The sequence below is a fragment of the Lipotes vexillifer genome, unplaced genomic scaffold (assembly GCF_000442215.2).
Source record: "Lipotes vexillifer unplaced genomic scaffold, Lipotes_vexillifer_v1.1 scaffold1770, whole genome shotgun sequence".
Classification (NCBI taxonomy): Eukaryota; Metazoa; Chordata; class Mammalia; order Artiodactyla; family Lipotidae; genus Lipotes; species Lipotes vexillifer.
Window position 1 is genome coordinate 281,986 of NW_006796074.1, and position 13,227 is coordinate 295,212.

At 39.4% G+C, this 13,227-nt stretch overlaps 1 protein-coding gene across 1 annotated transcript in view; it reads right to left on the reverse strand.

The window, feature by feature from the left end:
• The window catches only part of SCN11A (sodium voltage-gated channel alpha subunit 11), a 66,551-nt gene that overhangs the window by 6,717 nt on the left and 46,607 nt on the right, over positions 1-13,227 (reverse strand). The window contains exons 19-23 of the mRNA XM_007468135.1: positions 12,707-12,880; positions 7,926-8,027; positions 7,176-7,445; positions 6,426-6,479; positions 3,719-3,860 (exon numbers count right to left, since the gene is read on the reverse strand). Coding sequence (XP_007468197.1) covers positions 3,719-3,860; positions 6,426-6,479; positions 7,176-7,445; positions 7,926-8,027; positions 12,707-12,880 — 742 coding nt within the window. The remainder of the gene's footprint in view (positions 1-3,718; positions 3,861-6,425; positions 6,480-7,175; positions 7,446-7,925; positions 8,028-12,706; positions 12,881-13,227) is intronic.

A 13,227-nucleotide genomic window follows, 5' to 3' on the forward strand; every position in this document is an offset into this window, starting at 1 on the left:
TTAGAATGGCTACTATCGAAAAAACAGAAACAAGTACTGGTGAGGATGTAGAGAAATTAGAACCTTTGTGTACTGTACATATTGCCATATGATCCAGCAATTCCACTTCTAGGTATAGACCTAAAAGAGATGTTTGCACACCTATGTTCATAAAAGCTTTATTCACAATAGCTAAAATGTGGAAGCAACCCAATTGTTCATCAAAAGAACGATGAAAGAGCAAAACATGGTATATACATAGCCTTAAATAGGAAGGAAATTCTGTAATATGCTACAACATGCATGAACCTTAAGGACCCTATGCTAAATGAAGTAAGCCAGTCACAAAAAGACACACTGTACGATTCCACTTACATGAGATACTGAGAACAGTCAAAATCACGGAGACAGAAAGTAGAATGGTAGCCACCAGGGGCTGGGGGCGAGCATGGGGAGTTATTGTTTAATGCATGTAGAGTTTCAGTTTTACAAGATGAAGAGTTATGGAGATGGATGGTGATGATGGTTGCACAACATTATGAATGTAATTAATACCACTGAATGTACACTAAAAATGGATAAGATGATAAATGGATAAGATGTTATGAGTGTTTTGCACAGTAAAAAAAAATAAAATTGAAAAAAAGAACAGCCCTAGAAGTTAACCAGGTTTTTTCAGGATGCCTGGCAGACACAAGTGTCTTCAATAATCTTATGCATCATGATACTATTAATACTATTATTATGAGACTGTCCTATGTGTGTGTTGTGAGATAAATAAAATGAGTAGTTATGGAAAATTTTAAGGTATCATCTTTTGTACCCATGAGAACCAGTTTTCTCAGTGTGGAAAAGAGGAGATATAGATGTACTGGTTAAGTGAAAACCTTGTAGTCCTAAATTTGAATGATGAGTATTCATATTTCCACATATATACTTCCTTGTAGTCCTAAATTTGAAGTAGCTCTGTACACTGAAAAAGTCTCAAAATAATCACAATAAGCATTCCAGACTGTCTTGGAACACCACCTCCCAGCACAACTTAGAGAAATGGCTGATTCCAGATCTGAGGAAGGAAGGGTATAAACAAGGCCTAGAACATATTGTCATTCCAGAGAGCAAGGAACTCATCCAATGGGAGGACCTTATTTGAATCCTAATTTGAAAAGAAACAAACTTTAATATCAGTCACTCAATCAATGAAAGAATGAATACAGATTTTGAGAAAATAAAAGACTGGAGGAAATTTGAACACTGACTGGGTTTTTGACGAGTTTAAAGAGCTCATATTAAACTTTTTAGATTTGATAATGGAATTGTAGTTATATTTAAAAAGAGATACGTTCTGAAATATCGGTGAATGAAACAATACGATATCTGTGATTTGCTCTATAAAAAATCCGGTGGAAGGATTGGGTAAGGGCATAGATGGCATAAGGATGTTCTTAAATCAATAAATGTTGTGCCGGGTGATGGATATTTTAGGTTCACTCTACCATACTCTTGTGCACGTTTGAAATTTTCTGTAATAAAAAGTAAAACAAAACAGAACAAAAATGCTATGGACTGATCAAAACAGTGATTTCAAATGTAAACTTAAATCTAAAATCACAAGGCCTGACATTCAAATTGTAGGTATTGATTGCAATCAAGCTGCATATTACAGAGGTGACACCACATAGTACACTCCTGAATAACAGCAGCCATATAGTTGCCTGGGACCGTGAATGATTCTCCCAGCAGACACTAAGAAAGCTCAACAGTATCAGGATACATTGTGGATGAATTAAAAAAGTTCAATAAGAGAAAAATAAGAGAGCCACAAAACAATCAGGAAAACCAAAGGTGAATATTTAGTTACCTGATTTTAGGACTGAGAAATGCCTTCAGTATATAAATGCAAGAAAAGAAGCCAAAAAGGACAAGATTGAGAGTTTGACTTCATAAATATGCTAAATGTCTATAAGTTAAAACTGTCATTACAAAAATGTAAGAAGCAAGTCACAAATTGGAGTTACTATATAAAAACATAAGAAAAAGATGATAATGTCAATTTTAAGAAGAGACAAAGACAGTAAACAGATAACTCAAGGAAGATATACTTATGGCCATCAACCCGTAAAAAAGTATATAACTTCATAAACGGTCAAATGAATGAATGTAAAACTATGAGATAACACTTTTACCCATCGAGCTGGAAAAGATAATTAAAAATTACAAAAGTCAGAATGATTAGAACAGAGTAAACAGGCATCTTCATATCTTGCAAAAGGATGGGACCCAGAACAGCATTTCTGAAAGGTAATTTGACAATATATCTTTATTGCCTTAAATTCTAGGAACTTATCCTGAGGAAATAATCAGAGATACACAGAGAGGATTTTAAGAATGTTCATGATTATTTCAGAAGAGCAAGAAATTTGGAAATGACCCTAAATGTCCTTAAAAAGGGGAGTGGGGGGAATGATTAGAACAAATTATGATCTATCCCTAATATGGGATGAAATTCAGCCCTGAAAATTCTTATAACAAAGATGATCTCATGACATGAACTCATAACTAATGGAGAGGATAGTTTAAAATATTACATAATTTCAACGGTGTAAAAGAAATATTTAGTTAAAAAGTAACAGGATGATGAGGCTTAATCTAAAATGGCTATTATTTGGCGGTCATCTTATGGGTGATTTAAATATTCTTCTTCTCTTCCTTTTTTTCCACATTTACTACAATGCTCCTATAGATTGCAGAATCAGAAAAATAAATATCTGTTGTTACAATGCATGGGGAAAAAAACTCCCTAAAAAAACCTGTCTCTTCCCCAACCATCTTCTTTCCAAGTAAGTTCAGTAAATCTGCTGAGATTTGGGTGTTGAGAGGCAAGACACAAATTTATTGAAAAAGGAGCGTTTACAGATTTTCCTGTACTTACGATGGTGTTACATCCTGATAAACCCATTGTAAGCTGAAAATATTGTAAGTTGAAATGCATTTAATACACTTAACCTACTGAACATCATAGCTTAGCCTTGCCTACCTTAAACATGTTCAGAACACTTACTTTAGCTTATAGTTGGGCAAAATCATGTAACACAAGCCCTAATTTATAATAAAGTGTTGAATACTTCATGTAATTTATTGAACACTGTACTGAAAGTGAAAAACAGAATGGTTGTATGGGTACAGAAGGTTGTAAGTATATATCGATTGTTCACCCTCAGTGAGTGCGTGGCTGACTGGGAGCTGTGGTTGCTGCTACCCAGTGTCACAAGGGAGTATTGTACTGCATATCTCTAGCCCAGGAAAAGATCACCATTCAAAATCTGAAGTAAAGTTTCTACTCAGTGAGTATCACTTTTGCATCATCATAAAGCTAAAGTCATGTAAATTGAACCATCCTAAATCGGGAATCGTTTGTACTCTTTTTATCCTGGATAACAAGGTACGCTTGAAAGGTTACTAAAATATGACATAAATACTAATCCTGGTAATTATTTTTCTATTAGAGTTCCTTTGTTTAAGAGGGTAGAGTGGAGAGTAAAAACAATGATTTAACAAAACCCAGCTGTTTTAGTTCCTTTTCAGCCTTATCCTCAAGACTCTTCTCCAGGAGGCTCCCTCTTTGTTCTCATGCAGATGATAAAGGCTACTTTGCACAACAATTTAGAACAGATTTATGCTCCATTCAAGCTCTTTGGAGAAGGCAGGTAAAAATACCAAATCAGGACAACCCCCATACTTATCTTTTTCTGCTGTTGGTTGAAGTTGTCAATAATAACACCAATAAAGAGATTCAGGGTGAAGAATGAGCCAAAGATGATAAAAACTACGAAGTAAACATACATTAATGAGTTCTCCTCAAACCTTGGCTGTTGTCCTTCCTGTTAGGGATTTTTTAAATGAGAGAAGAAAACAATTACTGGAGAAAAACATGAGCCATCTTAACTGCCTGGTAGCAGCTGCATTAACCACCCAGCCTCCTCCAGTCAGCCGTGGCCCTGCAGGGAGCCCCTCTCTCCTCTTTCAGCTTCCCCCAGCACAGCTTGAGTGGTACCATACAGTGGGGAGGGGGTGTGGTGGAGGATTAGGCTTTTCCTTCTAAGCAATGGAGAATCATTGAAGGGTTGTGACGGAGGAGAGTGGCATGATCATATGTGTCCTTTGAAAAGGTCTCTAGGATGTCCGTATGGACGCATAATTGGAGGGAGCCAGATTGGAGATATCCACCAGAGAAGGGACATGTTCACTTCAGGAGACTGACTACCAACCCTTGCTGAAAGGCTATATCCTTCAAACAGAGCTCACTACTGTATTTAGCCTGTGCTTGCATCCTGTCACTCTTGAATTCCTAGTGCCTGGCATAGCTTGTGACATGTAGGTTCTCCACACACACTGAATGAGTGGATGAATGATCAAGCTCTAGAATGGACAAGAATGGAATATAATCAAGCTCCCCTAGCTTAAGGCATCACCAAAAGCGTCCAAGATCTTCACATGGTCATTGGTTTTATTCATTTTGGGGAAAGGTGGCAGGAGCATCTCTGTTTTCTTTCCCCGATCACATTCAAAGATAGAGATGAATGTTGATAGCTCTGTTATGTGTTGAATGTACTCATGACACTTGTTTTTCAAAACCCACCATACAGACTAGTGTATTAGAGGTAAATGTTTGAAACAATTATTTTTCTCTTTTGCCTTGAAGAGTACCTGACCTTAGTCCCAGTTGGCTGGAAGCATCTACTTGTTTGAATTAGGGATAGGCATTAGTCTAGAAACAATGTAATGGAAAGAAGCATTAATATTCAGTATCTGACACTGAAAACAAGATTATGCAGCAGGCTAATCATCTGGCAAAGAGAGGTTCAGACAGAAAGAGGAACACAGAAAGGATCACCTCACTTGTACCCAGGGAACTGTCAGAAAGAGAAACAGAGAGAGAGAGAACATCAGAGCTGTGAGATGTGTGTCCTGATTTTCCCTTCTTTGGGTTTGGAGAGGGGGCTTGGGGCCCAGTAAATCGAGGGGAACATGGAGAGCAAAGAATGTGTGTTCTGGCTCAACTTTGGTATTTTTCAAAGGGAAAACTACTGCTGGGAAGGCCTAGGATACGTTGGGCAGGCAGGATGACTGAAGAGACTGGAGTAGCATAATTGGGCAGACAGTGGTCTCTTGAACCTTCTTTAGTTCTCGTGGCTTGGACGTGGGGTTGACAGCCATATGCCTGCCATTGTGGGCTTCATAGTAAGGGATGGGAGTAGACTGCTGAGCCAGGAGACCATATGAAGGATATGGCAGAGAGTCAGTGTTTGAGGCTAGGAGGAGTTGAAGGAGGAGAAAGGCCCATGGTTTCACCAGTTGCAGCTTCAATATTTGAGAACAGTAGGATGCTCTGTGACTACACAGACAAAGGCCATTATACTAGCACACACCAGTTAGGATATCCCAGGACCACATCAGGACAGGCACACCTCCACACACCTCCACCCACCCATCATTCACTCAAGGAACGTATATAAGACACATACTTCTTCTGTCATACATAAGATCTCCTCCCTATCCCCTAGCTCCACCTCAAGGCAGATGGATGTCTAAGGTAAACTGAGGTGAAGTTCATATATTCATATAGACAAAAAAATAAGCACATTAATATTTTTAAACATTTCCTTTGTTATAAATCGCCTCTACTACTACTATAACACTATTCATATCACCTCTACTGCTACTACCAGCTGTACTGAACATCTACTATGTGCCAGGCATCAACTCTGTATACTCTCAAACAATAATACATATGTGTGTGATGGTAGGAAAAAATAAACAATGTTGATTCCATTCTTGATTCAACCATTTGTTCTCGCTATGACTTTGGGCAACATTCTTCCTTTCTATTCCTCAATTTTCCCAATTGGGAAGTAGAAATGGACTATTTTGCTGAGTACTCTTCTAACCTTGGGAATCCATGATCACTTTTTATTTAACTATAATTTGACAGTTGGCAATTACTAGAAATCCCCTATTCTCTGGGGAACCTGGAGCCATTGAAGGGTCTCTTGCTCAGACCTAGTCCAATCTTAAGGTTCTCTCTCCCACAGTCAAGAGCAGGTACCCTTTGAAATTTGGCTTCTGCCTTTCCACTCACTTGAAGAAGAGGTGAGAGAGGAAAATCAAGGCATCCTGTGATTCTGTTGCTTCTGGCTCCACCTCCTACATGAGTGGTCAGTATGGAGAAAGAGGACTTGACTTTGTAGCATGCTAGGATGTAATACTCATAGGAGGATGAATAAGAATCCTTTTAATCCCTGTTTCATAGTGTTTGTCCTAATGAAAACAAGGCAAAGAATCCTGGCCACTGGAATTATGATGCAGGAAGTTCTGGGCTGTCCATGCAGTCATGATATTCCTGATTTGATCCTAGCACTCTAGAGCATGGTAGAACACAAGCTCACCCCTCTGGAATCAACAGCTGCATACATAATATCCATCCAGCCCTTAAATGTTGCCTGCAATGAAAGCAGAGAAACATGAACGTAATTATAGACTTGCCATCAACAGACAAGTGCCATACAAAAGCCAGCCAAGTCCAGTGGGCAGATGTACATAAGACAATGTCCCACCCTGCCAGGACAGAATGTCCACATAAAAGAACAGCAGAAGGAAATTCAAGGATAGATGTCTTGGATTTTTTTTTTCTTCATTTTCACAAGACAAGAAGTTTAAAAACTAGAGAAAATTTCTGCCTTAAAAATTGCTAAAGAAGCTATGAACCAACTGCTGCAAAGAGCCTGATTAAGGGTCTTTCCTGATTCCACATCTGTTTGCACTATCTGTCCAAAACCTTGCAACCACGATTTGACCTGGGACTGACTTCCCACAGGGAACTGTTACTAATGGAGTGGCTTAGCATCTGAGGCTCTACGTCTCTCTGGATGGAGCTCAGGAGAGCAAGGCACCTTTTAGGACAGAGTGAGAGGTCCAGAACCTTATGGGATATCGCCTGGAGGTTGAGGCTCAGTAGAAAATAAGGTTGGAGATGCTCGGTGCGGAACAATTCCAGAGGGCATTAGCTCCCATGTGAGAAACTGGGATTTGATTCTCTTATCTCAATAGAGTCACTGTATTTTTATTAGCTGAGAAATGGTTTATGCTTCTTGTAAGGTTTCTTTCCCCAGAGTGAAAAACAAACCCACAGCGCTTACCACTTGCAGCAGCGCGAGGTAAGCCATTCCCACATTGTCAAAGTTGACTTTCAGGGTGAACCAGGAGAAATTTCCACTTTCACATTGACTCCGGTTTGCAACAATGTTGTAATTTATAACTGAGTTTCCATCTGTTACATTAACGCATCTTCCAAATTTTCCAGAAAACAAACTTACTCCCAGGATACAAAATATGAGCCAGAAAATGAGGCAGACAAGCAAAACATTCAGAATGGCAGGTATGGCACCTATGAGAGCGTTAACTACCACCTTAAGGAAGCAAAACAGAAGAAAAATATAATAGACGTGTGAGACTCAACAAGCTCTTGATCTTCCCAGGATGGGCCTAACGTGTGGGGCTGGATTTCTTGGAGCCCCGTCTTTACATTCCAGCCCCGAACCCACACCCCACGGCAAGCCCTGCTCTCAGCTCCATACATAATGGGTCCTTTCTGTTGCCACAGGATCACTTGAGAAGTGTCCTCTGATGATGGTGTTACGAGACTTATGGGACACCTACCCTAGGATTGAAGGGAAGCCAGAGCCCATCTCGGCTGTCACAGAAGCACTTTTAGGTGAAGACTGTATCTTAGACTTTTCTCCATCTCTGAAATTTTAAGCAGTGGGCTGGATGGGAAGGAGTCCAGGAAAAGCTTGGCAATTTAAGAGAAGCCCAGCCCAAGAAGAGCAGTTGGCTTCTCTGCCTTTCCCTGCTAGCTGACTTTCCTCCCATCCATCTGAAGAACATACCTTCATTCCTTCAAACTGGGACAGCGCTCGCAGAGGCCTCAGCGCTCGCAGAATCCGGAAGGACTTCAAGACCTTTAAGTCAATGAGACTGGTCACAGAGACCTGGTGAGAAAAGAAGCCACAGGTAGTGCACCTGACTTGGTGCCCAGAGAACCCAGTGGGGATTAAGAGCTGTCTTTCTGAGAGGCAAACTCATTGTGCCCACAGTGGATTATCCAGACACAGAAACCAGCCAGACCCTGCTGGAAGGGGAGGGCAGGTGAGAGGCTATTTTCCTCCTCGCCTGGCAAAGCTAGAGCCCATATGGGTGAGAACAATGCATTTTCATGATTTGCTTGATGAAAGACAAAGAAAAGCTGAGACATTGTTGTGAATTAAAGGAAACCAAAGAGACATGACAATGATAAGTCATGTGAGGTCCTGAGTTTGATCCTGGATTGCGGTGGGGGGAAAGGTGATGGTGTGAGGGTAGGGTGAATTAGCCATAAAGAACCTTGTGACAATTGAGAAAATTTGAAAATGGATGTGGGTTTTAGTATTGGATCATGTTAAATTCCTAACCTTGATAACTGTATTGTGACTGTGTGAGATAATATCCTGTTCTTAGGAAATACACACTGAAATGTTGAGGGCTAATGGAGTCTGATGCCTGCAACGTAATCTCAAGCAGTTTAGGGGGAAAAAAATAGAAAAAATGATAAGGCAGACGGGCTGCAATGCTAACAATTGGTGAATCTGGGGGAAGAGTATAAGGTATTCTTTACAATACTTCTTGCAATTTTTCAATATGTTTGAAATGATATCAAAATCAAGTTAGGAAGAAATAATTCTTTGTTTGCTAATATTTCCCTCCATTCAAATAGCTCCCTTTTGGAGAATTAAATCCAATTTTCTCTCCTAACATACTTCTTCCCAATGGGAGAGGACTGAGGATTGGAAAACTCCGTAAATACACTAACTTAAAACTCAACAAACCTGCTGAGCTTAAGTTGAAGGCCACTGTTTGCAGATCTTCAGCCATTCTTATTGATTATGCAGACCCTTCAGAGGCTCAGCTTAGAAGGGGAGTGGCTCAGCATGACAGGAAGTGAATTACCCTGTCAATCTCATTGTAAAAGTAAAATATTTGCAAATTGAGAGAAATTGAGTGAATATGACAGAATAACCAGATTTTAAAATCTGTAACCAACTTTAAAAAATCACCACCAATTCAAAATGTGTTTATTTATAATGGTTTTTTCAAGTAGGTTTTTTTGTTCTTTTGTTTGTGACAGCATTGCCTGTTGGGAGACTTATTTAATCAGCTTTTCCACAAATACACCTACTTTGTTCCTAGCCAGAGGGAAAAGGATGGCAAAGCTTAGCAGTTCTGGCTTTACTAAATGACTGTTACCATGGGTGGGGAAGATGTTCCTAGAGGGGCATTGTACACCCTTTCGCCTGGAACTTCACCCCCAGTCTCTGTTCCACCAATTGGGAGACATTGATGAGACACACAAACATAAAAACATCCACATTCTTTCCCACTCTACGGCATTCTTCCAGGGGGGATGTCTTCACTAGTTTTATTTTATTTCTACCTAATTTGCATTTATCACTCCACACTATGTTTTTGAGATTCCTATCATGTTGATATGTATTCTCATGGTTTGCTCCTTTTAACTGTTATGAAATATTACAGCATATAAATATTCATATTTTATTAACTCATTCCCTCTTGGTGAATATATAAATTATTTCCATTTCTTTGCTACTATGAACAATAGCAAACTGGACAGACGTGTGCATTTTTCCTGGGTACATACACAAAAGTTTTCCTTAAATGTATAACTAGAAGTGGTATTTCTGGGTTTGTAAATTGGGCTCATTTGTAATTTTACTTAAGAGTGCAAAACTTTCCACAAACTGACTGTACGATAGTTAGCAGTGACTAAAAATTCCATTTTCCTAAATCTTTCTCATATTAGATATTATCCAACTTAAAAACTTTTGTCTATCTGATGAGTAAAAAGAAGTGTCTCATTTTAATATGCACTTCTGTGCTAACTGGTGATATGACTAGTGTGTATTTCTTTATACATTTATTAGCAACTTGAGCTCCTTCTGTGAATTGCCTATTTTCATCCTTCTCCCATTCTTACACTGGGTTGTCTTTTTCTTGTTGATCTGTAGGGAGTATTTACATACTGTAGACAATAACTATCTGTTATGTATATGGAAAATACTGTCTCCACGGTCTAGCCTGTCTTTAACTATAATGGTATTGTTGAACAAAAGAAAAAAAGGAAGTTTTACATTTTGAAATAGGTAAACTTATGTCTGTATGTATGTACGTATGTATTTGTGTTTGTGTTTGCATTTTCCTACTCCAAAATTATAAAGATCATTTTATATAATCTTGAGTAACAAGCAACATAAAAGGAGTATTCACATACACTCTCTCTCATTTAATCCGCACGACAATGCCCTGAATTAGGCAGTGTTGTACATCACTACCACGTCACAGATAAGGAAGCCTGAAGCTCAGAGGATCAGCAACTTGTTTCACGTGGAATTGGGTCTGTATGATGCTAAGGCTGATAATAGTAATAGTGGACCACACTTATTGAGTGCTTTCTCTGGGATTTATAGAGATATATATTTACAGGATTATTTCTTTTCTTGCTCTACTCATTTTTGTTCCATTCATTTTGTTGTCAACTTTATGTTTGTCTCATTAAATAAGTTTGTGAGGGCTTCCCTGGTGGCGCAGTGGTTGGGAGTCCGCCTGCCGATGCGGTGGACGCGGGTTCGTGCCCCGGTCCGGGAGGATCCCACGTGCCGCGGAGCGGCTGGGCCCGTGAGCCATGGCCGCTGAGCCTGCGCGTCCGGAGCCTGTGCTCCGCAACGGGAGAGAAAAAAAAGTTTGTGAGCCTCCCCTCTGTTTCTGTTCTTTGTAACAATTTGAACAAGGTTGGAGTTAACTGCTCGCCTTAGTCAGTTCAGGCTGCTATAACAGAATACCATACAATAGCCTGGATGTATAAACAACAGAAATTTCTCACAGTCTGGAGGCTGGGAAGTCCAAGATTAAGATGCTGGCAGTCAGTGTCTGGTTGAGGGCCTATTTCCTGGTTCACAGACAGCCATCTTCTCCCTGTCTTCACATGGCAGAAGGAGTGAGAAAACCCTGTGGGGTCTCTTTTATAAGATCACTAATCCCACTCATGAAGGTTCAGGAATAAATGTCCTAGTCACCTCCCAAACACCAAAACACTGGAGATTAGGTTTCAACATACAAATTTGGCGCAGGGGTGGGACACAAACATTCAGTCTATAGCCACTGCTCCTTGGAAGTTTGCTAAACTTGTTTTCAAAACCACCTGGGCCTAATATCCTTTTTGAAAGTGTGGTATTCAACTTCTGTTTTGATATTTAAATGGCTATTGTTAGATTTATGTTTTCAATTTTGTATCTGGTCAAATTTGGGCAATTTAGCATCTACACTCTCATTTTTATCCATACGAAAATTTATGTCAAAACTTCAAGCACTTTGCTTGAGGTTACACAGAAAGAGAGTAAACAAAGAAGATTTAGAATCAGTCTCCTAAGTTTAGGCCAGTAAACCACAGGTCCTAGATCAGAAATACCAATAATCTTTCCATTGTCTTATGCATTTTTCACTATAATCTAATAAGATAATGGGTATAGAGTGATTAGTACTCTGGAAACTCATAGGGATCGACATGATAATCATGGGGTTGCTTGTGTTGGAGCTCCAATGGCACTGATGCTTTTCTGAAATTCCTGAACCACACAGCTTATTTGTGCCCACCAACAAAATTATGGCTCTCCAGTGTGGTGTGCTGACCGCACGGTTTATGCTATGCATTTGTCATACCTACTTCCTTAAATAGCAGGGACAAAGTCTAACTAATTAGGTCATGGTAGCAAGGATATAGATAGATGTTAAAATCAAGGGCTTTGGAGTGAGGCTTACTAGGTTTGAGTCTCACCTCCATCACTTCTAGCTGGGCAACCTTGAACATGTTTCTTAGCCTCTCTATGACTTAGTTTACTCCTTTGTATCTGGGAAAAATAACAATAACTACCACACGGAAAGGCTGTGATAACTAAAAGATAGAATGCCTATGAGGCATATGGCAAAGTACTGCTTTCTCTGGTACAGAGAAAGCAGTGGAAAAATGTGATCTACTATTACTACTACTGGCCTTAGCATCATACAGACCAAAGTGTGAATTCTAATTTCACCTGAAACAAATTGCTAACCCTCTGAGCTTCAGGTTTCCTTGTCTGTAATATGGTAGGTGATATATAGGTCTGCTTAACTTGGAACATTGTTGTTCAGATTAAATGAAAAAATGTATGTGAATAATCCTCTTTGTTGCTTGACAATCAAGACAGAGACCAGTCTAATCTGCTCGCTGCTGAACTGCTTTGAGAAGTCTTGAAAAGAAATGAAAAGTTGGAAGGAGAAGTAAAAGTAGAAAATATGCAAAGTTATCCTAGATTTACATCAGACATAAGCAGTGCTTATGGAGAGAAGTGAATGAGTACTATCATGGAAAGGGTTGAGGTGGTGAGCATATGAGATGCAGCGTATGAGGAATGGGAACGAGGAAAGGCTGGACTGCTGGTGGATGAATGTGAAGAAAAATATTTTGGAGAGGCACTCATATAAAGCACACAGGAAAAGCAGCTCCCATGTGATCCCCTCCTCCACCCCTACCCACCCACCCCTCAACCCCCACCTGCATGGGACACAGAGATGGTAAACTTACAATCACAATGATGAAATCGAGCCAGCACCAGGCACTGGTGAAATACTTCCTAAATCCAAAGGCCACCCATTTCAGACCCATCTCCAAGATAAAAATGTATGTGAAAATACTGTCAGTACAATTAAGTATTGCTTGGATTTTGGGTTGTGTACCAAGGTAAATATCTTCAAATACCTGAAATGATAAAGCACATCCACAGGTCAAGTTGAACTCTTTGCTGACTGTACCTTTTATTTTTCTTCCTTATTTGAATAAACTAGTACCTCTCTTGGTGACAAGGTTTTGCACAAAAGGTATTAAGGCTGAACTTTTCCAATAGAAAAAATTCCTTGAGTAAGTAAAACCAGAAGAAGGAAAATCCTATTTATAGATTTCTGTTGCCACTATAGTTCCCCAGGCTCTCATCACTGGCTCCTGGAATATTTTTTTTTTAAATCTTAAAAAAAAAAAAATCTTCACCACATTATTTCTTGGTCTTCCTAATCCTTTCAACTCTTTTTTTTTTTTTTTTTTTTTTTTTT